Genomic DNA, 25,082 nt, shown 5'->3' on the forward strand with positions numbered 1-25,082 from the left:
GGATAACCTCTAACTTCATCCTAAACAGCTTTAGGAGATGTGATAACAACGCAAACAGAATGCCATTTGGTTCATAACGGGTGCTTGGATGCTAGAGACCCAACAAGCCTAAAGTCAGGGATTACAAAGATTTTAAGACAATATAAGGGTTTTCTTATAGGGACAGGAAGAATTTTGACCCGGTTAAGTCCTGGCCTAAGCCACCCTGCTCTCCTTCGACCGACCGATCTTTCACAGTCATCGACAGCGAACCACCCAGAATGGAAAAGCTTGCGTGGTCATTGTCTGTTTCGCATCTTCTGAACAAGCGCTGGGCAGTTATTTGATTAAGCCTGTCCAGCGGTAGCACTCACGTTACAGAAAATATTAGCCTTCAGCAGAAGCCGCTCAGGGACAGAACAGTCAAACGCTATGAAGGGCTGACTTAATCAGCTCGTTTTACAGGATTAGATGTGAAATGGCTGACTGTTGTGTTCGTCCAGGCATGAAGTTCTGCTGAAGGTGACCAGAAATAGAATTAGGCCTGAATTACAACATAAATGGCTTTCTAAGGTTCGTTATGCAGGTAGGACTATTTTACCGGATTATTTTTTTGGTCATTCACTTGGCCTAGTCCCCATTTACTTTCATTACATGGAAAAAAGTCACGACAAGCTTCCTCAAAAATTATGTTTTCAAGTTTTATGGAAAAAAATGTTGGGGTTTGAGTTTGGAAAGACACTGGTTGAGGTTCAGAAGATAAAAAGAGATTTTTTATTTTTGGGTGTACTGTCCCTTTAAGCTGCTGAGTCACTGCAGCAGAGTGGAGAAACACAGATGCACCATCTCAGTGGCTCTGTATCGGTGAGACACTGCAGACCTCATGATTCTGCCAACACGCTCGCAAGCAAAATACAATCCTGCTCTCTATGCAACAAACACAGAGGTTTTTCCCCAGCTAATGTCCCCAAGGGAGCCTATAAAGCAATCATCAGTGGTTTCAAGACTGCAATGTATATCAGCGACAAACGCGTCTGTTCTTGTAAGCTGGAGAGAGTGAGTTTCAAATGTGAATCCAGACTTAAAGGGACAGTTCACCCAAAAATGAAAATTCTGTCATCATTTACTTACCTTCGAGTTGTTCCAAATCTGTATAAATTTCTTTGTTCTGTTGAACACAAAGGAAGATATTTGGAAAAATGTCAGTAACCAAACAGATCTCATCCTACATTTACTGCCATAGAGAAAATAAATACTATGGTAGTCAGAATTTTAATTTTTGGGTGAACTGTCCCTTTAAAGGTTTAAAACACTTTGCCCAAAAATAAATATTCTGTCATCATGAATATGAGGTTCAAAAACTGTATATGACTCTTTCTTCTGTGGAGAACAAAAGAAGAAATTTTGAGAAATGTCTCAGTTGTTTAATTTGTGTTCATACGATGAAAGTCAATGGTATCCAATGTTGTTTGGTTACCAACGTTCTTCAAAATATCTCGTGTTGTGTAGAAGAAAGAAAGTCATTCAGGTTTGGAATAAGGGTGAATAAATTATTAAACATTTTTGGGTGACCTGTCACTATAATCAATTGTAATATTCACAAATAGAGTAACAAACTGGGCGTGGATGAAGGGTGGACCTCACAAACAAAGAATTTGTCGAGGGCCATTTAAATGTAACCAACTGACCTGAAACCAAGTAGCGAAACTAAAATTAGCAGCAAAACACCTATGCTGTATAATAAAGTCATGCTCTTCGTTATTTAAAACTCTAAGGTAAAATACCTTGAGGCAGGTATGAAGTCACAGACAGGTGCGATTAAACCGAAAGTCAAAATCTGACAACAAAACCTATTTAAAGATACAACACAAGACCACTAAAACCTCATCTGTCAGCACTTATGTCAGCTGTGGTCTTTTCTGTGGTTTACTGACATCCAGGTGTTTCAGAGACATATAAAAAAGACAGAATCAGTAGTAGAAGCTCAGTTGCAGACTCTGAGTCAGTTATCATTAACTGGTGAAGAGGTGGAACAGAGAGGGCAAAGATGGCCCTGCCAATGACTCACGGTGACTCACAAAGATTTGGGTGACAGATTCACACTGCAAAACTCACCACCGAGCCTTTCAACTAGCTTTATGACAGGGCCCCCCAAAAAAACATCCCTGGCTCGCACACACACCCTTGGGGAATTTCTCCAGCGGTGGGGACTGATGAGTCATGGCGTAAATGTGGCTGTCCAACGGCATTCTGTCGAACCTGCGGTGGCACTACAGTAAATCACCAGAGGAGTCGTCGCTGTAATAAACCAGAAGCTGTGAATGGGGACGGTACGATCAGCCAAGTGGCAACAAAAGTCACATCTGGGTACTGCCAGCGTAGAAAAAGAAAGATAGAAACTTCATGATCCCAGTTTGGGCGGACATGAAGAGTATATGGTGAAGGGATTTTCGGAAAGTGCAGGCTTCAGGCTTAGGTAGAAGAACAAGTGTTGTGATACTAGCTGTTGGAGCCTCATGGGAGGGACGGTTAGGTAAAAGAAGCGATCGGCTCACACGGTACAGGCCGAAAAATTGTAGCACTTCAACAAACAGCTTAAAGTACAGTAATTCATATAGACCACTTCATAAGACGTAAGCAACGCTGGTCCAGAAGAACTTTCCGTTTCAGTTTTTAGAACAAAATACAAACAACAGAACATTTATAACCGAATCAAAATGTTAAACAAATACCTTACAGATTTAATTATATATGTAAGATAAAAAAATATATGACGTAAACACAAACTGAAAACGGAAGTGCTTCTGGACCAGCGTTTACATGGTTGTCTATAGGCAGAAAATGGGATAAAAAACTATAGAAAATAGCTATATTGATGTATACTGTATTTAATATTTATAAAGATAGAATGTGCAAAGATAGAATAAATACAGAAAATGTGTAATAATTCATGAGAAAAAAAATTATAAAGTAAAAGGTTAAAAGTACCAGATACTCAAGAATCAAGGGGGAAAAAATTATGAATATTACTATAGTGCACATTATTAAAAAATTATTTTTTTAGATATAATATGTGTATGAATTTCTAGAGTTACATTACATTACATTAAATTGTAAATTAACTTTAATTTAAAATAAACATTTATTTACATTTATTCTTTTAGCAGATGCTTCATCCAAAGCAACTCACAAATGAGAGAGCATTTAAAACAAAATTCAATATACACCATTTCGTTAGACGAAAACAATGCTGGTCCAGAAGAACTTCAGGTTTTAGTTTTATGCGTTTAATACAACCAACAGAACATTTATAATTAAATCAAAATGTTTAACAAATATCTTTTTTTAATATATGTACGTTTAAAAAAATGATAATAAACAAAAACTGAAACCTGAAGTGCTTCTGGACCAGTGTTTACATCTTGCAAAGTGGTCTATATGCTTATTTACTTGATCTAATATTGGTGTTTGTGATCAGAATGACCAAAACGGTGTTTTTCTACCCAGCTTCAACACTTAAGCATAACAATACACCAACACAACCCTTAACAAAAGCAATACAACAGAACAACTGTCAACTGTGCAATCTAAAAAAACACTATATTACAAACACACTGAAATCTCAATCCGTACACAAGGCTTGTTCGCTTTAGCCAGTTGTTACTGATCTCAAAGATAACATCCGGCCTAAGCACACTTAACAGTGCGTTTTGTGTCCTCGGGCACGGCACCCTCCCCTGGGTCTAACACGAGATGAGGTTGACATTTTGTTCCCATAAAGCGAGCACTTCCAGACCCATCCACTGAAAAACACAGCTGTCATTGGTCTCCTAATGGACGCTGATGACCGCTGAGATGGAGTCACCAGTCTGGCCCTCTCCGGTGTCTCTACCAGCCCATTACACTTGGCCTTTAGTCCTGCGCTCAGTGTCTTGCTTACAGTAGGCCTACAGCAAATTGTTGAAGCGCACGGGACATCATATTGTACTAAAAGTGGGCTCGGATGTACACTAAACAAACAAGTGAAATAAAAGAGAGGGTCTTATGTAAGGAGCTGGAATGTCTGCACATGTTTGGCCGGGCATGGTCTTGGAGAACAAGTGTCGTCATTGTTGAAATTGATGTTTGAAGCAGATTTGCATGCTCACATTTTGGGAATGAGTGTGCAGGTGTGGTTTACCTGTGTTCAGTCCTTCGCTCATCTCATCCAGGACCAAACGGTTCATGCAGTTGAGTTCCCATTCCTGAACCTCTGTGTTCCAGAGCGCTGTGATCAGGACACGATACTGGGATCTGGATATACAAAATCACTATACACATTATATCCCAAATTGAGTGTTTACCTCAAACTTTTGTTCAGGAATGGGTATATTCATATTTCAAATGGATCTTTCTGCGAAATCTATTGCGTCAAAATCTCTGACAGGATTACAGCAATACCTTTGGATTAAACAGCAGCCAGCAAACTGGCAATGAAAACACTTGCTATTATAAGCACCGGTTAGCCCTTTAAAAACACGCCACATATCAGCACGTAATGTCACAGTGAGTTATATAAGCGGGGGTGCCTTGAAATGGCCTTGTCAGAGATAAACAGCAAACAAATCTGTCACGGCTTTAGGCTGGGTAACACGTCAATGGGTCTGAATAGTAGGGTGAGCGAGTCGTGAATTGTAAAAGGACACAAGTACGCTCAGGCCCTTTATGAAGGACTTTGATGATGGACAACCACATCACCGTGGATACCAACGGCAGGGCTATCTGTGACGTCAAGCTCGCGAGTCCACGTCAACACTGATTTACTGTTTACATAACCACTATTTGATAAGAGCTGTAGAAATGTGATTTTATAGCGTCACATGCTTGTGGGACAAACCTGATGAAACCAGAATAAGGGGGATTTGGGCAACTGTGATGAGCAAACCTGGTCTCATAGATTTTAATTTCTTTTTTCCCCACTTCTTTTAGCATTTCCCTCCGTGGCCTCCAAAGCGAGGGCATCAGTTCGTTCTCAGACGGCTCATTTCTCCGCTGGGCAAAACTCTGATACTCCGACTCAGAGAGAAGCATTAAGGCTTGACCTTGCTGGCACGGCCGTCGTGCCAGGCGAGCAACGTGAACCCGTTCCCTGATGTGTAGGAGCTTTGTGCTAACTTCCATCTGCATGTCAATGCCAAATATCCCCTTTTGAAACCAACGAATGCTTTAATTTGCTGTTATAATCCTGTAAATTGCCTGACAAGGCGCAGTGGGCTCTACAAGGGCATGAGCGTTTTTGAACAGGCCACAACAAATATCATTTTGGAATGCTAATGGGGGATTTAAGAGGTAAGCTTTATTGGCATATATGCAAATAAAGACTGTTTGGATCATGTGATGAGGGTTACGAGAGTGGCATGGCACTGTTGCCATAACAACATACCTATTGAAGCAATGGAGGCTATAGAAACACGTTAGCAACTTAACAATATCGGGTGGCTTCCTGTGTCTCCGGGTGTTCTTGCGGATGCTATGAGAGATCTGCTAGACTAATGAAGGCATTTCAGGTCACTGCCTTATGGTACTCATGGCTACGTTGTCATGGCGACTGTGACATCAACAAAACCATATCCATTATGAAAAGACAGCAGCCCATTTCTGTTTGAAGCTTTGAGTGTGCATGCAAGCAAAAGACTAATAGGATTTCTTCGTTTTCTAAATTATTGTTTTACTTTCTGGAAAATGTTATAGGAATTCCTCTAGATCTCACATTGAAGTTTCAATTTATATTCAGGAAAGAAATGGGCATTTCCATGCGAATCATTAACCTTAAGGCTTTCATCATACTCCGATAGCTCAGATGTCAATATTTGGTGTTTTCCATTTTTTAAGAATGATTGTCCTTTGTCAGGAAAGTAAATTGTTACATCCATAACGGTCCATATGATAGCCTCATAAATGACCACATGAAAATTAAAATAAAATAACTTTTATATTCATCCCTTCTCCATTATTGCTTCTGGTTTAAACATTTTAATTTACAGAAATCCTACAAAGTATATTGCCAAAAAAACTGTAAACTTTTTTTCTCACAATCATTACGCATGTATTTGTCCCTTTATAAAATAGAAAGCTTGTGCATAGACTGCTATTTTTCTGATGTCTGGACTCTATCATCAGGGGTTTAGTCAAATATAAACAGATTATTCAATATAGACGGTTTCATCGCCCACACGTGCCTGGCCCAAAGTTAACTTCCGGTGTGTGTTTGGTTTTAATATAACAATTTATTATATAAATAATTGTTATTTATATTAATATTATTTTATATTAACATTTTACTGTATATTAAATATTTAGTTAAGTTTGGGCCATATGATGTTTGTTTATGTTGTTGCTGCTGAAACAGTCTATATTGGTAATAAATACATTTTCTGAGAATTTATATTTCAAGTTTTGACACAAAAGGTCACATCTATAATGCTGGAATTGCCCAAATGACAATAAAACCATTTTTTAAAAATTAACTAGAAATACTGGGGATTATACTGTATATCGGTAAAATACTGTAACATTTAAATTGGCATCAGACCGATGTAGGGATGTGGAAAACTACTCGCTTTTCTTTCAGGGAATTTCCAAAAGGATCTGTTTGTGTACACAAACTGCTGGATAAAGGACAATTTATCAAAACACAGGAGTTGAGAGACACTGGAAAAGTTGAACCAGTTTGAACCGGTTCAAGCTGAGTTACAAACAATGCATATGTTTAAAAAAACTGACACAACAGCATACTGTAGATTTACAACATTGACAAGTCATAATTATTGAAATTAAAATTATTAAAATAATTACGGAAAATGAATGTGGAAAACCCTACGATTTACTCAGTCAATCAAAGATAAAGTGTACTGTAATAGTCTTTGCAAACATATTGTACTAATAAATTATTACACTCAAGCTTGATAAGCATCTACAGTTAGGGCCATAAATATTTGGACAGAGGCACATTTTTTGTTATTTTAGCTGTGTATCAATATGTTTTCGAGTTACAGTTTTATAATAGATATTGTCTTAAAGTGTACACTCTCATCTTTATTTAGAATGTATTCACATCCAGATTAGCTGAAGGATTTAGGAATTACAGCTCTTTAATATGAAGCGCCCCCCTTTTTCAAGGGACCAAAAGTAATGGGACAGTTGAATAAAAAGCTGTTTTATTCACATGTATGGGCTTTTCCTTAAATAATTTTGTCATAAATGAAGCATGTTAAAGGTCTGGAGTTGATTCTACATGTGGTGTTTGCATTTGGAAGCTGTTGCTGTGAACCCACATCATGGGGTTCAGGGAGATCGCCATGCAAGTGAAACAGACCATAGTTAGATTTCAAAAACACTACAAATCCGTCAAAAAGATGCCAGGAACATTAAGAGCGGCCAAATCAACAATTTGGTACATTCTAAGAAAAAAACAACACACCGCTGAGCTCAGTAACAAAACAATCCTGGGCCTCCATATGAGATCAAAGTGGTGGATGATGACATTATCCTCTCCATGATGAAGAAAAACACCTTCACAACGTCCGGACAAGTGAAGAACACTCTCCAAGAGGTAAATATGTCAATGTTTGTCAATCAAAACAATAAAGAGAATACAAGGAAAAAATAGAGAGGGTTCACAACAAGGTGCAAAAGCCTCAAGAATAGGATGGGTAGATTAGACTTCTGAAATAGCCGAACAAGCTCTAGAAAGCATTTTTTGGAGAGATCAAATTAATTTCAGCCTGCATAAGACTAAAAAGAATAAAAGCTATGGAGAAGGCTTGGAATATCTCATGATATGAGCATACAACATCTTCAGTAAAATAGTGTTCAGGCAGTGTGATTCCATTTCCATGCATGACGTCCTCAGGCACTGGGTCACTGGTGTTTTTTTGGTGATGTAACAGAAGACAGAAGCATCCGGATTAATTCTTCACTTGTCTGGAAGTTGTGAAGATGTTTTTCTTTATCATGGAGAGGATAATGTCATCATCCACCACTTTGATCTCATATGGACGCCTAGGATTGTTTTGTTACTGAGCTCAGCGGTGTGTTTATTTCCCCCCCAGAATGTCCCAAATTGTTGATTTGGCCGCTCTTAATGTTCCTGGCATCTTTCTGACGGATTTGTAGTGTTTTTGAAATCTAACTATGGTCTGTTTCACTTGCATGGAGATCTCCCTGAACCCCATGATGTGGGTTCACAGCAACAGCTTCCAAATGCAAACACCACATGTAGAATCAACTCCAGACCTTTAACATGCTTCATTTATGACAAAATTATTTAAGGAAAAGCCCATACATGTGAATAAAACAGCTTTTTATTCAACTGTCCCATTACTTTTGGTCCCTTGAAAAAGGGGGGCGCTTCATATTAAAGAGCTGTAATTCCTAAATCCTTCAGCTAATCTGGATGTGAATACATTCTAAATAAAGATGAGAGTGTACACTTTAAGACAATATCTATTATAAAACTGTAACTCGAAAACATATTGATACACAGCTAAAATAACAAAAAATGTGCCTCTGTCCAAATATTTATGGCCCTAACTGTATGTAACGATAAGTGAAAATAACCGGTTTCTGTCTCTCAGACTGTCAAATACGAACAAGCTAAAACACTCACACGTCTACAGGCACTCGCAGAAGAACAGGAAGAACCGTGGCCTCCTCTGTCATGTTCATGATGCGAGACTCCAGGAGCGTTATGATGGTGAGACCGGTGCGAAACACAGCCTGCAGCCCTGAAGAGGTTTTTCGATTCACATACCAGTCAAACTTTGACACACCTGACTGATGTTTCTCATGATCGTAAAAACACGTAGTTGTAAAGATTTATGATTAGATGCTTGGCATTGGACAAATTTAACAGAGTTTAGTCAAATGAGCAATAATAAGCAAACATGCAGCTTGAGCTGATAGTCTTGAATTTAGCAGGAATAGTAAAAGGTCAAATACCATGAAGCATGATAAGATCCCAGATAGCCAACACTGAGTCCCAGCATGGCAGAGAGGTGAAGAGAGTGAGGAACCACGGCATGATAAAATGCAAAGAAGACACTCCAAGAGTCTCCTAATATGAGAGAGAGAAAAAGAGGGAGAGAGAGGGTGAGACATTACACTTGTCGATTTCGGACCTCTACCTGTATGTCAGATGTATGAAACATTATCTTTTCTGCTGTTTGTTAAGTCATATGCTAAAACCCACTATTACAAAAAAAATGGATGTCATTTTGAATCCCTCAGGACATGGTCTAAAAGACAGAGGGACAAATCTACTAGTGGGATAATAAGTGAGAGAAAGGTTTCGATAATAAACCTTGGATGACTGAGACATTTAAATCACTATGTGAAGCTTATCTGAACTTGTAGTGCTTGGTGCTAGTAACACCAAGGTCATGAGTTTGATTTTACTCACAGTAAGTTGCTTTCAATAAAAAAAACATTTGTCAAATTGATTTTGGATTTGTTAGACGTGGTGCTGCTGACTTGCAATGTAAATATACTGTATGTAAATTGATTTAAATAAAAATTTGAAAAAGTAAAATTTGAATAACAGTTTCGTATATAAAAAATTTGCCAAAGTGAAGTTTTTAATGTACAAACTGTTTTGCACACATAGGCTACACCAAAAATATGAATACAGTTGTTTCACAAAAAAAGAAAAGAAAATTGAGAGACCATTCCAAATTTTCATTTATTTCTAGATATATTGTGGCCATTCCAGTCCAGGGTTTGTTGAATTTCAACAAAATCAACCCTTAGAAGTGACAAAGCCATTCGACAGCAATGTGAAAGACTGACAGCATGACAAGACACATGAAATAAAAATATCACATAAAAAAATATTGTTGAACTTTTTCTAAATACATGTAGAAATATTACTGTTGTATTGCTTAAAAGTAAATATGAGGTCTGAAAAAATACAGAGCATCTTTTCTGTCATTTTGACCTGTTTCTCCAGTGTTCATTTTCTGTAAATAAACGCAAATAGAAACAAAACTTTTGTTTGAAATTTGGAAGAGATATTGTTAGTAGTTCACAGAATGAAACAAAAATGATCAATTTACCTAAACACCTAAAAACTGATATGGTCCCTTAATTTTTTTCGCGGCTGTATTTTAACGTAACTTCTATTCATTCTTTTTTTATTCTTATACAGACGCTAGTTGGCCACACATTAGCTACGTAAGGTGTAAACAGGACTTAGTTCTTACCAAACTTTAGACCTTAATTCTTACCAAATGCTGGAAGAGTAGAGGTGCTCTGTGCTTCAGGAGTTGATGAAAAACCAAAGCTTGATGCTGAATCCTAAACAAATAAAATGTAAAACTATAGCTCACCCCAAAATTGAACTAACCCTCATGTCTTTTGAAATCCGTATACATTTCTTTCTTCCATGGAACACAAAAGGAATTATATACCAAAATATAAATGGTGACCACTGACCATACCTGTCAAGCAAAATTTTTAAAGCAAGACTTTCTGTTTAAACAACTTCAATTTATTGTTTGGCTACAGGAAATTGATACCGCTGCTGTCCTCCTAAAATCTTGTATCTCCACGTTTGTATCTTACTTGTTTTCATTCACTTTCATTGTATAGAAGAGATCCACTCTGAAATTATGCTTAAGTCCTTCGGTGTTCCACATAAAAAAGAAAAAAGTAAGTTTATATCACATTCACCAAAATTTCTTTTTAGGTGAACCACAGTTTATCTTAAAATTAGGTCTATTTTGTATTTCAAGATCTTTAAAACTGGTAATTACGATCATTAACATCATTACCTTTGTAATTACCCTTAAAGCTTAAAAAACTTGTCCTGTACAAAGGAACTTCCCATATAAGGAAGCCTCTAATGTGCATGTTTGAAGTTCACATGGTACAGCTGAATGAAAGTCTCACTTTTTCACCGAAGAGTCAAAAAGCTCTGACAGATACTTGGGCTTCTCTAGCAGAGCTACCATGGCCCAGAAAGCCTCTTCTTCAGACAGGATCATCAGGAGCACAGCAGCAATGTAGGACATCCCTAAGAGAAACAACAGACCGTAAACACATCACACAGTCCTATTGTGAAACGGAACAGCCTGAATATCAAGGGAAACATGCTAAATTAGCTCCTATAAAAAACTGCAAACATAACACTGGCTGTGACACGCAACACACATGAGACGGCACTTTTCTAGACCCTTGGGATTGTAGGTCAACATGCAAAACACAGAGCGCTTGAAATAAGGAGCTGATCTGATTTTATCAAGATTCATGAAAATATAAGGAGCCGATTACCTTGGACGTATCCGATCTGAGGATTATATCTGGCGTGTGCGGTGAGAACTCTGAAGAGTTTGGCCTGACCCTCAATGGCTTCAGGACGGTCTCCCATTAGAGTACGATGGGTTGGAAATGACCTCCCTATACACAAATAAAAGTCTTGCTGCTTTTAAACTGTACGTTTTATAAAAACGTCGTAAAAGTACTATAATAATAAGTTACACTATATTAGAAATCTAAGCCATTTAAATTCAAGATAATTTTTTGATGATTCACTGCTTAAAATCAGTGCTTATAAAAACAGAAAGAGAAAGTTTACATGTTCTTATTATGGAAAATCCAAAATGTCAAAATCTTTTAAACAAATGTTAATGAAGTTTAGAGGGTAGAAGATTAAACCCAACCTGAAACACAATAGCAAATACAGTATATAAGGGGAAGTGTGATAATGCAGCGCCCCCATGTGGATTTCTGTCAAAGTTGAAACAAAAACGTGCCAAACTAAAACTTCCTCATGAACCCTCGGGAGGTATATGTTTCACATGATTTCCTTCTTTTCAAAATGACTCAACACTTTTATACAACAGAAAAGAATTACGCAACTCGTAAAACTGCACCCACTTTCTTTATACTACAACAAATTGGCACTTCTGCATTAGCTTAGAAATATATTGCACAAGGTTTTCTGTAATTTGATTACAGACATGTTCAGAACTGGCGTACTACAATAATACTCTTTCTGAGAAAGCAGTATGCAGATTTTTGATGCGAATCAAATACCTGGAGGGCATGTTATAAAACTGCGCTGAACACAGAATGCCAGTGACAACCAACTAGGGTACACTAGGTTTCAGTGCCCATCCAAAGGGACTAACTCACGTAGATCGAGGGCGATCTGTTTGAAGAGAGTCAGGTCAGGGCTGGGAAGACCTGAAGCGTGTCCGCTGCTGATTTCATTTTCCGTATCCACCAGAGAGTCTATGGTAGAGATGATACTGTACTCACTGACACCTAGATCAACCAGTGGCTTACGAATTTCAGCCTGGCATGCCTGAAATAAACAATGTGGGTGTGTTAAAAACCAACACCACCTGGCTATAATTCAAAAGTATAATGTGGCATTTTTTAAGAATATTAGTATTATGTTGTGCACCTCATAATCAAATGAGCAGGATGCTCTGAGACTATCGATGTTTAGAAGACATTTCCAAACTCGTCCACGTATAGCTGGAGGAATGCCGATACGAATAAACCTCTCGATCTGATATTTGGGGGGGGAAACGAGAAAAATGAACAAATGTATACAGATATTAAATCAGGTCATTTGTATGCACACTATAATGTTATATATTGTAAAAATCCATACAAATACCATTATAAACCATTAACTGTTTACTATTCGAACCATCACAAAATCCCTTTATAGTGTGTTTGGGACCTTATTCCAATAGGATTTAATGGTGTTCTTTAGGTTCCCATCCACCAGCTAACATCCCATCAAAAGAACCCAACACATTACAAACAAATGTCACTATATAGCACTACAGTTTCCATTTAAACAAATACAATGCCCATTATACTCATTAATCCTTCAGAATTTCTGCGAGGGTTGCTATTTTGTTTTATTCAGTATAGTGGTTGAGGTTTTATAGGGAAATATCCACACCTGATTTCTGCAAATGAAACTGGATCCATTCCAGTAGCTGAGAAATTCACACAACTCCTTCACTTTCACCGGATTTGGCTGAGGATAGCTGAAAACAGTTTTATAAGACTCGTCTAAACTGTCAGTTGTCAAATGCGCAATAACTATTTGACACAGTATGGACAACATTCTGAAGACCAAAAATAAATATAAAGCATGTACAAAGAAACAATTGAGGAAAATCTAATTTACGTTACTTACCTGTATTCGTGACATCTGTGTTGAAGTTTCTTGTCTCTCTTTTTACTGAGTGCAAAGCCAAATTCATCAAACCCTACACTGCTGCTGCGACGGGATCTGATGCTTTTGCCGCTGCTCGAGCTGCTTCTTCTCCTCGACATGATTATGATATCAAAGTTTCAGTTTAAAAACATTTTAAACGCTTTCCTTTCATCCGCGCGCACATCAAAACAAAACAAAAGTTTAACCGACGCTTGAATTCAGCGCCAGAACGCCATAATAAAACTACATTTCAAAATAAAAGTCCAGACGGTGAATCCAGGTAAGAAACACTTAAATATGAAGATATTTTTCATATTTAAATAAAGAATAATAAAGTAAATATTACATAAATAAAAAAAACAATCTGCATTTAATTAGAAACTGATTTGTGACAGAGACATACAACAATGCATTATGCACAATTTTAAACAGGATTACTTTCACATAACCATTTCTATAAACGTCCGCTTCGCGTCGTGCCACAACGCCCTTAGTTGTTGTAAAATACAATGTAACCCACTGCTTCTTTGGGCTTATTGCTTTTATAAAACGGTTATTCCATATACGAAGCAAAGTTTCATAAAATAAAGTAAATAAAGTGATATTTAGGCTATGTAATGCGGTCAGCAGTTATAAACGGGGGTATTTTATAACGGCTCAGAACTCGGCTCAACCAATCAGAATCATGCACCAGAACTGACCGTTTTCTAATACAAAATACAACACCGCCGACATGCTTTTAGACCTTTATTGAGATCTTTCACATATTAGTTCAGTTTTCTCTATTGCACACAAAATGATTATTTTAATTCACTCAATTCAAAGACGTATGCATTATGCAATACCACAATACAGTACAAATGCAAAACAGCACATAAAAATGAAAGATTCACACACACACACACACTTCCTAACAGGTAGGTAAGCATTGGTGTCCTTTCAGATCACAGACTAGTAAAAGTAATCTGTCATGCTTTCATTTGAGTTAGGTTTAAATTGTAATTTAAAAAGAATCAGCAGGCCTCCTGGAGTCACAAACAAGGTTCCTCAAGGTGTTGTTTACCCTGTGGATTTGTGCCATCAACAGTGTGGAGGTGTATGAAGACTCCTACAGTAGATAAACCATAGTAAAAACAAGTAGGTGTGTGTGTTGACACACAATTACTTTTCTAACCCACTTTTCTTATCTCTCCATTCCTGAAATTGCTCTGAAGTTCCTCTGTTGTAGTGCTGATGTCTTCCGGGTGGAAAAATAATCTGTATCGCACCTGCTCAAGAGCTTGTACACCCATCAGCAGAAGGTCCTTCTCCCTTTCTAAGTCCCTCAGTTTCTTCACCTGCAAATAAAACAAGTTTCACTCTTAAATTGTGTAAATAATGTAAAGTCCTTGTGTGACTGTACAGTTTTGTGTACTAGTGCTTGTTTTCATAGCTTCCTAAAGATATTTTTGACCACTGGCAGAGTAAGCAAAATAAAAATAGATCACCATGTCTTTGTTAAGTAGTTGTGAACGTAAGTATTCCTTCAGAGCCGGGCGAGAATGTAGTAAAGAACTGTGAATGAACTGCTAATGCGGGCGAGTATAAAAATAAACCATTACAGCAATGCTTAAAGTCTTTGAGATACTATCACAGTTTTTAAACATGCAAAAAACAGACAGTCAAGCAACTAAAAATTTACCAAACAGTTTTACATTATATTCAGCTCAGTTGAAACAAATGTGTTGCCTGAAGGCTTAGCTAGAACAAAAAACAGACCTAATCACATCAACATGTAAGCAAACAACATAACATTTCAAATGAAATCTGAATAATTGCACAACTAACCCAGAGGAAGAAACGTAAGGCATCCAGAGTGTTGAGATCGTTCCTGAGAGGGACAATGACCACTGTGTAGGACGCCATTGGAAATGCTACACACAACTTACATTCTAGGACGGGGAGAAATTATTAGACCGAGGTGATGAGACAGGGGAGGGTGAATAGAGAAAGAGTGCTGAATATTTTCTGTCAAACCCCACCCTGCTGAGAGGAAGATTATAGTGTACAGCTGCACCAGTGGGTTTCAGAGATCAAAGTTAACAAAGTAGAAGAGGAGAAACAAAACTACAAACAACAAGAATTTATTAAAATCACTATTCAACACTCAAAACAACACAATATTGCTTGAACATGAAACATTATCAAAGTGAAGACGTCACAGAACAACTTCAAAAACATTGAAATATCAATACAGTAACAATAAAGTTTTGTAGTTTTTTTTTACAACTGATTTCACTGTTAGCTGTTTCATAGCTGATTTAATTTCTAAACATTTTCTTTTATTGAACATTGTTTCTTCCATTGAAACATTTCTTCTATTTAACAATGAACATTTTCATGTGTAAAATAACACCAGCTTTGATTATCCCTTCCATTACTTCTTATTCTCTCTGACTGCCGTTCTCATCGTTCAGTGGGTAAGGGGTGAGATCCAGGGTGAGAACACGGCTGTACATGCATTCATCAAACTGTGAAGACAACAATCAAATATCAAGAATCCAATTGAAAAAATATGGTTTATTTCGCAACAATTAACCATGATATCCTACTGTCTGTAAATGTCGGGTGAGTCACACAGTGCGTGTCTGTGCTTACCATAGAATAGACCCCAATAAGAGCGTCTGCTCGTGAGTAAAACTCCTCTTTCAGGGAAATGACGATGATCTGGCAGCTCTCTCTTGACAGCTCACGGAAAAATCCCGTAACCTGTCCATCATAGTATTTCACTTGTGGTAAAGAACATACGAACAATTCATACGAGGCAATGAGATAGTGAGGCTGGTCTTACCTTGCCAATGTTTGTGTTGTCCAGGGCGGCATCAACCTCGTCCAGCACGAAGAACGGTGCGGGACGAAAGCTAAGATCAAACAAAACAATACAGATGATCTTCTGTCTACAGTTAACATGTTGTTTAAGTCTGCTCATTTTGATGTGACTGAACTACATCCAAACTATATCCAAAGTATTTACATATTTTAAGATACTTCTTTACAGTATTTCAAACAGTTTTATCATTTTTACCTGTGAATGGCAAAGACCAGCGCGAGAGCAGCGATGGACTTCTCTCCTCCTGACAGGTTGTCCATAGCCATGAAACGTTTACCAGGTGCCACGCAGTTATAGTTGATGCCGCCCAGGTAGGGCTCATTTGGATTCTCAGCACTAAGAATGGCCTAGGAAGACCATCACACAAATACAAATAAGGTTTCATGATTGACACGTGATTAAAGGAATGAGTCATTAAAGGAGTGATTTAATGAGCATGTGAATAAATCAGTGGATGAATGTGTGAATCAGTGAGAATGAAGAATGAACAGTAAGCCTGACCTGTGCACTGGTGTTCCTGCAGAGTTTTTTGTAGATCTGATCGATGACGACAGATACATGCTCGAAACACTGGCTGAACAAATTCAAGCGTTTGGTCTTCACCTGCTCAAACTCCTGACTGCATTTCTTAGTGTTATGTGTGCTGTTCTTAAACGCTGAGGGTTATGAGAGTATGGAGGGGTAAAGACACACATGATTAATACAGGGTAGATCAAATGTGTTATACAAAAAAGTAGTAAAAAAATGAATTGCTTCTTAGTGTGTTCTAGAACAGCAACATTATTTCTATAGTAACAATATGAAATTGTGTGCGTCTCTCTGTACCGTCCATGACTTCATGGAAGTTGTCCTTCACCTCTCTCATCTTTTCTAGAGCCTTCAGGTCTGGAGCTCTGGATGCCATAATCAGACACTCCAGAGAAGAGACTTCCTCTTTGAGTTTCTCTAACTCAGCCTCCACTTCACTCTCTTCAGTGAGGGCCTACATACAAGCACACACATACACGCCTAAAGCACTTTGCCACATCCACTATCATGAAATGAGACGTAGAAATAATGCATTTCTACCTTAAGGCTCATGTCCAGTGCTGAATAATCAAACTCTATCTGTGCCTCCCGCTCATAAATGTCCAGCGTGCTGATGCTCTGAGACTCTGGGTCCAGCTGCGGTTGAGACGGTTTTGGTTATTACATTTTTATTTTTTGTCCTTTCTGGACATTGACAGCTTGTGGCCGCCATAAACTGTAAATCTGTGAATATTTTTAAAAGTTTCATTTTGGGGAAATAACTCTGCATGCACCTCAATGTCACTGATGTCATCCAGTGATCCAGCGAGCAGTTTTAAAGGTAAGCACTCTATCTTGCAAGCCAGAAGCAAGTTGTGTTTGCTCAGTCTCAGACGTTCCATGGCGGCCTCAGCACTGATCGCTTCCTTCTGAAGTTTCACCAGTACCCTGGTGAAAAAAAAACATGAACAATAAAAAGCAGTGAAACATAAAATGATTTTGAGCATCATCTCATAGAAAACTATTGTGTTCTAGCACACACCTGGATTTCTCCTGGAGGCTTTTATTGTTCTTCTCAAGCTGAGCTTTTGCATCATTAACTAAACTCATCTTTCCCACCAGCTGGTTGTTTAGCTCTAGGAGATTAAATTGTGTCTCCTCCATAGCTATCATGAGTCTGTCCTCTTCCTGTGAGAGAGGTGGAGAACAGACAGCAACGCTTAACATACGAAAACCAAGACTGCACTATATAAAAGACCACTTTAAAAGACCAAATACTTTACAAAACGAGAGGATGCACAAACTGGTGATTTATTTGTATGAAGGTTGTTTAAAGTGGAGTGAGTCAGTTTGCCTCTTTCAGACTGCTAATGATATTCTCTTCTTTGTGGATAGTCTCTTCCAGCCTCTTCATCTGTGTAACGAGTTTCTCCAGATGGGTCTGCTCATAGTCCAGCTGGGTGCTTAGACGAGTGCACTGTGACTCAAACTGCAGGCTGGACATGAAGAAGATTTTATTAGCCAAATTATGTAGTAAGTGTGCTATTGATAGGCTGTTTTTGGGTTGGTCTTACCGCTTTTTCTCGAGCTCCTGTTGCAGTCGGAAATAATCCTGCTCATATTCCCGGATGTTTGCCACACTGATCTCCGCACAGAAGTCTGCAAACACCACATCTTCCATCTGCAGAAGACGATAACAATTCACTTCAGAACTGCCAATATTACTAAAGAATAAAAAGACAAGTATAATGACTACACTCACAAAGTCTAACTATTAGTTGATTATGATTTATTTATATTATTTTAGAGCTGAGCAAAATGTCTAACATTTACTTTCACTAGAGAAAATTCTAGACCTTATTTTAGATTTTATTCGTTTCCATGACTTTTCATGTTTATGTGGAAACCCTAAGATAGGATGACCTGATGAATTTGATCTCTGATGGCCTTCAACTCATTGTCCTTCAGCTCAATGGCCTGCATCTGAATCTCAACCTCAGCCTCAAGGTTAGAAAGCTCACTTCCAAGTCTAGAAATCTCCTGTAGTTTACACACACACACAAACAAAATTATGGCTGAAATGAAAGTATCATAGCTGTTTAAATCTCATGCAAGGATGGGCGACAGATGTAAAGGCAGAAAGACGTGTATGTGTGCTGTGTGACTTGCCGCCTGACACGCTGGGATGTGCTTCTTGCGTATGGTGTCCAGTTCTGTGCTGGAGTATTTGAGGCGAGTCTGGATTCCCTGAGACTGAGCTCTGATCTGATTCAACTCTGCCTCCTTACGCCTCTGCCTCAATAGATCCTGCACACATCAGCAAACATATACTGTACATACCAATATGTTATAATAAAAGGTTATAATGTGCCTGAACAAGGTGTGACTTGATGAAGCGACAATAAAAATCTCTTCATCACTTACACGAAGCTCAGCTGTCAGGCGCTCCTTCTGCTCCCTCAGTTTGTTCATATCTTTTTCCTCCCAGCGTCTAGCTTTGCTGCTCAGGTCCACAGCGCCTCCTGAGATCACCCCAGACTTGCGGAACAAGGTGCCATCAAGGGCCACCGTCTACTCAACAATCCAAAATATATTAAGCTCAAATACAGTATATATTTGTATATTCATGAGCTTTGATTTTATTGCCTGATATTTAATGTGCTTCAAATTTTTGGCCACCCACAGGGAAAAGAAGAGGTTTCAACAATGTCTGAGAATTGCCAAGAACACAAAGTTTGCAAGCACATAGCTTTAACCAGCATAAAAGCAAAACACAAAAAAGCTCAGCATGATTGGTCTTGCTGGATAAAGATAAATGTCCTCACCTGAAGGCGCTCAGGACCATCGAAGGCAATGCGACGGGCTTCCTTCAGAGTCTCGCAGACCAGGGAGTTCCCGCATACATACTGCACCACTCGCTTAAGCTGAGGGGCGTTCTGAGCGCACTGAACCACATCCACAACCATCTTAGCTCCACGCACTTCCCTCAACCGCTCATTCAGTGGGCGTACCTGATGCATACATACAAAGACGCAAATATTGATATTGGTGTTATACTGTCCTGCTGAAATATTAGGGCCCTGCATATGTTCTTACTCTGAATAAATCGAGACTAGAAACTCAAAAAAATCAAGTAAACACTAATTCCCCAAATGTTCTGTGCTATTTCACTCACATCTATATAATCAATAGGAAGGAAAGTCTCTGGTTCGGCTCTTTCCTCTTTTAGAAATCTGATGCAGTCGTGAGCTACTTTGGCAAATGTTACAACAATAGCATTCATGTTCTTTCCAAACACTTTGGTGACGGCGAGCTGGTATTTCTTATGGATGGGCTGACACAGGTCAACCAGACGGCCATACTGAAAAGAGTCCCAAAAGGTTTAGCAGATACTTTCATACTGTTGCCACTTGTTTTGAAATTACAAACTCAAAACTGTCACAGTAAAATGTTACAGTACCACCGCATCAGGGTACAGTCTTCTAAGGCTTTCCAATACTTCATTGCGTTTTTGCTGTCGTCGGCTCTCCTGGCTGTCCAGCCGAGCGTTCTGCAGTTCTGTTATCACCTGCGCCAGCTCTGCATTTACTTCCTGTATACGTATGCGGCCTCTCTCCAGCTCCTCCACCAGACCCTTCTCCTGCTGATGCTGCTCCTCCAGGGTTTTTCTGCAGAAAACATAACAAACGTATTAATCAGTTAATCATGACCAATCATTTGCTAAGATATCTATTCGGGTTAGGATTGTGCAGTATTCTGGTATTCTTATCCAAGTTCAACAATTATAAAACACTGTATTTCCATGTAAACATTAATAAGACAGTGAGACGGCAGCAGTACAACAAATGTAATGCTAACAGTGTAAATTTCAAAGTTCAGTTTGTTTTGAAATAGGATGAAATATAATGGTGAACAAGTGACATACTTAGAAGTGTTGGCATACTCCTCCAGCTTTTCTGCTCTTCTGCTTAAATCTTCCAGCTGAGTTTGGGAGTGTTTAATATCGACCTGCAAAACAAATATGTTATAACTCAAGAAACTGGATTATTCCACTAGAACACATGATCATTTTACAATAGACTTTACATTTAAGTGGAGGTAACATGCTATGTCATGCATTCTGACTTCTTTACACTGTTGAACGTGCTGGCTTCTCATGCTTAACATGGTAAACTTGTTAAAATATCGAGTGCTTGATACACTCCCCCAGCACTCCAACTTGTTTCGGAAAGTTTTTTAAAAGTCTGGATCCCTGGTTCGTAACAGGGATCCTATTTCATTTAATGGGCAATTCTCCCAGAAAAGCACGGCAAGGTGACGAGCGAGACCCGCTTGCCATCAAGGTTATCTGCGCTGCATCAAGATGGGCTGTGCTGCTCGTTACTCTTGCGGTAGTGAAGTTTAGGTGTGTCTGTTTGTTCACAGCATTTCAGTGATGGACGTTATATAAACGGTGGATATAACGCTGGATTTGGAGATCGTTTGAAACTGATAGATGGCGCGGTCCCAGTGCTAAAAGATGCCGGACATGAACTGCACGAAGTGAAACTAAGTCATATGTCTGTGTTTTGTTGGCAATCGGCGCGTATGTGCATAATCGTGTGCTCGTGCTGTAGTTCCGTCCCACTGCCTGCCTCCAGCAGCTCGTGTTTTTCCAGAAATAATCGTACAGCTGTACCCCTCTTTTATAAATTTGATCAAACTAAATACTCTTCGTATGCAAAATTACTGTCAGGAACTCAAGATTAATATGAGATTGGCAGAAACTGAGTGTTACCCGATCTTTAATAAAATAAAATCAATGTCAAAACCCCACCTGTATTTCATTTTTCCTCCTGAGGTCAAACTGAAGCTTCTCGGAGTCGGCCTGTACCTCCCTGTGCAGCTTCTCAGCGCTCTGATTTAAAATGGCCGTCCTCTTCCTGGCCAGCTCTTTAAGTTCCTTATAGTGCACCATCTGCAACAGAACAAACAATCATTATAAATGAAGCTTTATAATATGAATATAAAGTCGGTATAACAGCAAAATAAACCTAATAAACAAAAGTGTGTTTTGGCAGGAACCATTAACATTAATTAATAATTTCACAGCTTATTTTTTGCAGTCCAATCAAACCTCAAAAAATAAAATCTCCGCCCCTACAACATTTCACATTTCTGTTTTATTCTGAAATACTTCACATTACATGTTGCTCTCTGTGTTTTACCTGAGCCTCGTCTAGTTGCACACCGGCTCCTCTTTGAGCCTCCTCTTCCTCCATCTGCTTAACACAAGACCTCCAGCACCTCTCCAGCTCAACCAACTCTCTTCTTAGCTCCTCCAGTTCCTGCTCTTTTTTGGCCCGCTGTGTCTGGTTCTTCTGAAGCGTTCTGCGCACCTCCTCCAATTTGTGCTCATGATGGGAGGTGTTCACTTTGGATTTTATGTATTGAGGTCTCTGATGATTAAGAATTTGCTCCTGGGATCTGAAAGGTGGATGTTAGGGAAAAAACTCGATTTTAAGACATGACATCTTAATATGAAGAGTTTGGTAGTAATAATAATGTTTCAACAATAAATTATAGTATATTTAATAAACTAAATGTAATAAAGTAAAATAATAAAAAGCTGTGATTCTTGTCATTGTTTTTGTTTCACCTGATCTCCTTTTCCAGACGCTGAAGGTCTCGGGTCAAGCGCCCATGTTCTTTTTTCTGAGCCTTAACAGATTGCTCCCAGACGTCCAGGTTGCTCTTTTGCTCAGACACGGCCATCTGTTTATCTCTCAGTGACTCTGACTGCGCTTCAATTTTTTTCTCATTGTGGAAGAGCTGAAAGAGCATCAGCTGGAGTTTCTGTTCTCCGACTTCATCCACCTGCGCCTGATATTTTTCAGCCTAAGTTGAAGATAACCACATCATGAGCACAGCTGTCATGGAGATGTCCGGTACGATATCTGATCAGCTAGAAAAAACCTGTTGCATAATACCTCAGTCTTATCCTTAAAGACCTGTTTTTTCTCAGCCGTAGCTGCTTTCTTCTTGTTAAAGTGGAACTGGGTGTCCTCTTTGGCCTTGTGTAGGGCTGCAAGCTTGACGTCATACTCCTCGTTTAGCTCTTGGGAGTTGCTGATTCTTTCAAACATCTTTGTCCGCTCTTTAGCGTTCATCATGGCAATAGACTCCACAGCACCCTAAAATGCATGTGAATCTATGTTATTAAATTACACATAAAGTGTTTGTGCTCATCATTTTATGACTGACAGCAAAAACACAAAGAAGCACCTGATACACCAGGCAGTTCTTCGCTTTCACCACAATGCCAATTTTCTCCAGGTCTCCAGTGTATTTAGCCAAAGTGACCTGCTTACCATTCACACGGTACTCAGAGGATTCTCCTGTAAAAGTAAACCATACGCATATACGTACATATCATACGATTCATATCACAGAACACACACTGGCCTTTTACACAGTTAAAATAAGTTAGTCTGAATGTGTGATAACACAGTGAATGGCATTAACAACATTTAACATCCCACAGGAAAATGTTATGGCTTAGAGGTTGCTCTTTCATAGCTCAAGAGATCTGATTGAGTTCTCAGTTGTGTTACAGTATCAACATAATTTAGAGGTAAATAGGTAAAGAACAGGTAAATGATCGATATTTTAGTACTTTTAAAGATACAGTGGTACCGCGGGTCCCCTTGCATGGAATTCGCCATGTTGTTTCTACAGTAGCCCTAAATGGTGCTCTACAGTACACACTGCTCTACATAGTGCGTTTCGTAAATACATTATCTTCTTCGGCAAAGAAGCGAAAATGTGATGACATCTTAGGGACGGGTGGGCCGTTGGTTGCAATTCGCAACATCACCACTAGATGCCACTACAATTCTCCACATTGCTCCTTTAATGAAAAATCTTCAATCATTTTGACTTTTGATTCCGTACTTGGCAAATCTGAGCTCAGCTTGTACGATAAGTATGGGATACTTATTGAGCTCATTCACACTGACCTAAGATGCTTCTATTGAAGACCAACTCCTCATCATTGTCTCCACAGTAGATCATGGTCACGCTGGCAGAGGTGGACACAGGCTTGCCGATGTGGGCACCATGGATGAGATCTCTTGTGTGTTTCACACGGAGGTTGACCGCCCTCTCTCCCATCACAAATCCAAGAGCATCCATCACATTAGATTTGCCTTGAAAAGAGAAAACCAGCAATACTATCATATACTGTACAAAACACTGAACTTGGAATATCATAAGAGCATACATATACAGTATATCATATACTTGACAATAATGGCTTAGTAATAATATCATTTAGATTTCCCATTCAAGAGCATTCACGACATTACAATCAGTTTTGTAAGATCCAATATGATCAGGATACACGTCATAAATATTTAATACACTGATAACGACACCACCTAGCTACATTTTTATTAAATATCTGTCAGAAGTATCTAAGTTAACACATAACATCTACATTAAGCCATTTTTTGGCCAGATAAATGCACTGATTTGATATGTTTAGAGCTAGCTAACGTTAAGTTACCTGCGTCGTAATACTAATTTAGCCACCCAATTAGCCTCATTAACCAACTTACCCGAACCATTAGTACCAATTATACAATCAAATCTCTTAAATGGACCGATTGTTTGCTTTCCTCTCCAAGACTTAAAATTTTCCACGTCTAATTGTCTTAAGTAGCCCATTTTTCGTTAAACTTTGGATAGAACAGACACCTGACTGAAAGTTAAGGACAGAAAAAATACCAAGTGACGGCGGGAAAGCGCTGCGTCATGTGATGAATCTGTGATCACAGACTTCTCAACACATTTAAGTTTATTCTTGAAAAAAAAGATTCTCTAAATACAGTTTAAAAGTATACATTATTTTTGACAAACACTCACTAAATTAAAATATTGAAGATACGTTTACATTTTATAGTTTTGCTGCCTTCAAGAAATATATTTAATATTATAATGTTTTATCATTTTAGACTCATCTCTAACATTAAAAACCCTTCGTGTAATTTGCAACGTTTGTTACACAAAATGTAACATAAAATATAAGCATTTCATATACGTTTATATATTTTTAAATATTTTATATACGTGCTTTTTCACTTTATTATAATAAAGTGCTGGTCTTTTTTAGTCTTTTATTTTGGTCAGCAGGCTGCCACTTTTTACGCTTCATGAAAAGCAGGCAAATGTTGCCCCCTACTGGTTATTATGTGCTTTAACCACCAAATACAAAAGCTATTACTTTCCAAATTTTCTATTTAAAGAAGTGACATTTGTTCCCTAAATTGTATTCAATTAGAAAGGTGCTAAATAAAATGTTTTATTAGTTGTCTAAGAATTTTTGGCTTGCCTGCATTGTATATAGATTAAATGCTATAATATTATTTTAATATACAGTAGAAACAATGTACATATGTTTGATATATGCAATAAATGTGATCATAAAATTAAATCAAACAGACCCAATAAAATAGATAAATACAGATT

At 38.4% G+C, this 25,082-nt stretch overlaps 2 protein-coding genes across 2 annotated transcripts in view; both read right to left on the bottom strand.

The window, feature by feature from the left end:
* The window catches only part of si:ch211-266k8.4 (TBC1 domain family member 4), a 31,309-nt gene extending 17,907 nt beyond the window's left edge, over positions 1-13,402 (bottom strand). Inside the window, exons 1-10 of the mRNA XM_057329120.1 lie at positions 13,178-13,402; positions 12,938-13,025; positions 12,425-12,532; positions 12,151-12,322; positions 11,287-11,412; positions 10,906-11,029; positions 10,242-10,311; positions 8,959-9,073; positions 8,627-8,744; positions 4,160-4,272 (exon numbers count right to left, since the gene is read on the bottom strand). Coding sequence (XP_057185103.1) covers positions 4,160-4,272; positions 8,627-8,744; positions 8,959-9,073; positions 10,242-10,311; positions 10,906-11,029; positions 11,287-11,412; positions 12,151-12,322; positions 12,425-12,532; positions 12,938-13,025; positions 13,178-13,317 — 1,174 coding nt within the window. The 5' untranslated portion in view covers positions 13,318-13,402. The remainder of the gene's footprint in view (positions 1-4,159; positions 4,273-8,626; positions 8,745-8,958; positions 9,074-10,241; positions 10,312-10,905; positions 11,030-11,286; positions 11,413-12,150; positions 12,323-12,424; positions 12,533-12,937; positions 13,026-13,177) is intronic.
* A 2,219-nt stretch (positions 13,403-15,621) lies between these two features.
* smc1b (structural maintenance of chromosomes 1B) lies at positions 15,622-24,281 on the bottom strand. Its single transcript, XM_057330120.1, has 25 exons — positions 24,173-24,281; positions 23,573-23,761; positions 22,839-22,951; positions 22,544-22,747; positions 22,213-22,451; positions 21,782-22,040; positions 21,391-21,531; positions 20,500-20,582; positions 20,035-20,242; positions 19,750-19,935; positions 19,400-19,585; positions 18,999-19,145; positions 18,744-18,881; positions 18,498-18,614; positions 18,149-18,255; positions 17,929-18,070; positions 17,617-17,762; positions 17,369-17,522; positions 17,136-17,231; positions 16,893-17,049; positions 16,569-16,723; positions 16,263-16,414; positions 16,029-16,098; positions 15,836-15,946; positions 15,622-15,708 (listed from the first exon to the last, which is right to left on the bottom strand). Exons 1-25 carry the CDS (start codon positions 24,279-24,281, stop codon positions 15,622-15,624), a joined length of 3,696 nt encoding a protein of 1,231 aa, XP_057186103.1.
* Between the last annotated feature and the right edge of the window lie 801 nt (positions 24,282-25,082).

This window comes from Triplophysa rosa, linkage group LG3, assembly GCF_024868665.1.
Source record: "Triplophysa rosa linkage group LG3, Trosa_1v2, whole genome shotgun sequence".
NCBI lineage: Eukaryota > Metazoa > Chordata > Actinopteri > Cypriniformes > Nemacheilidae > Triplophysa > Triplophysa rosa.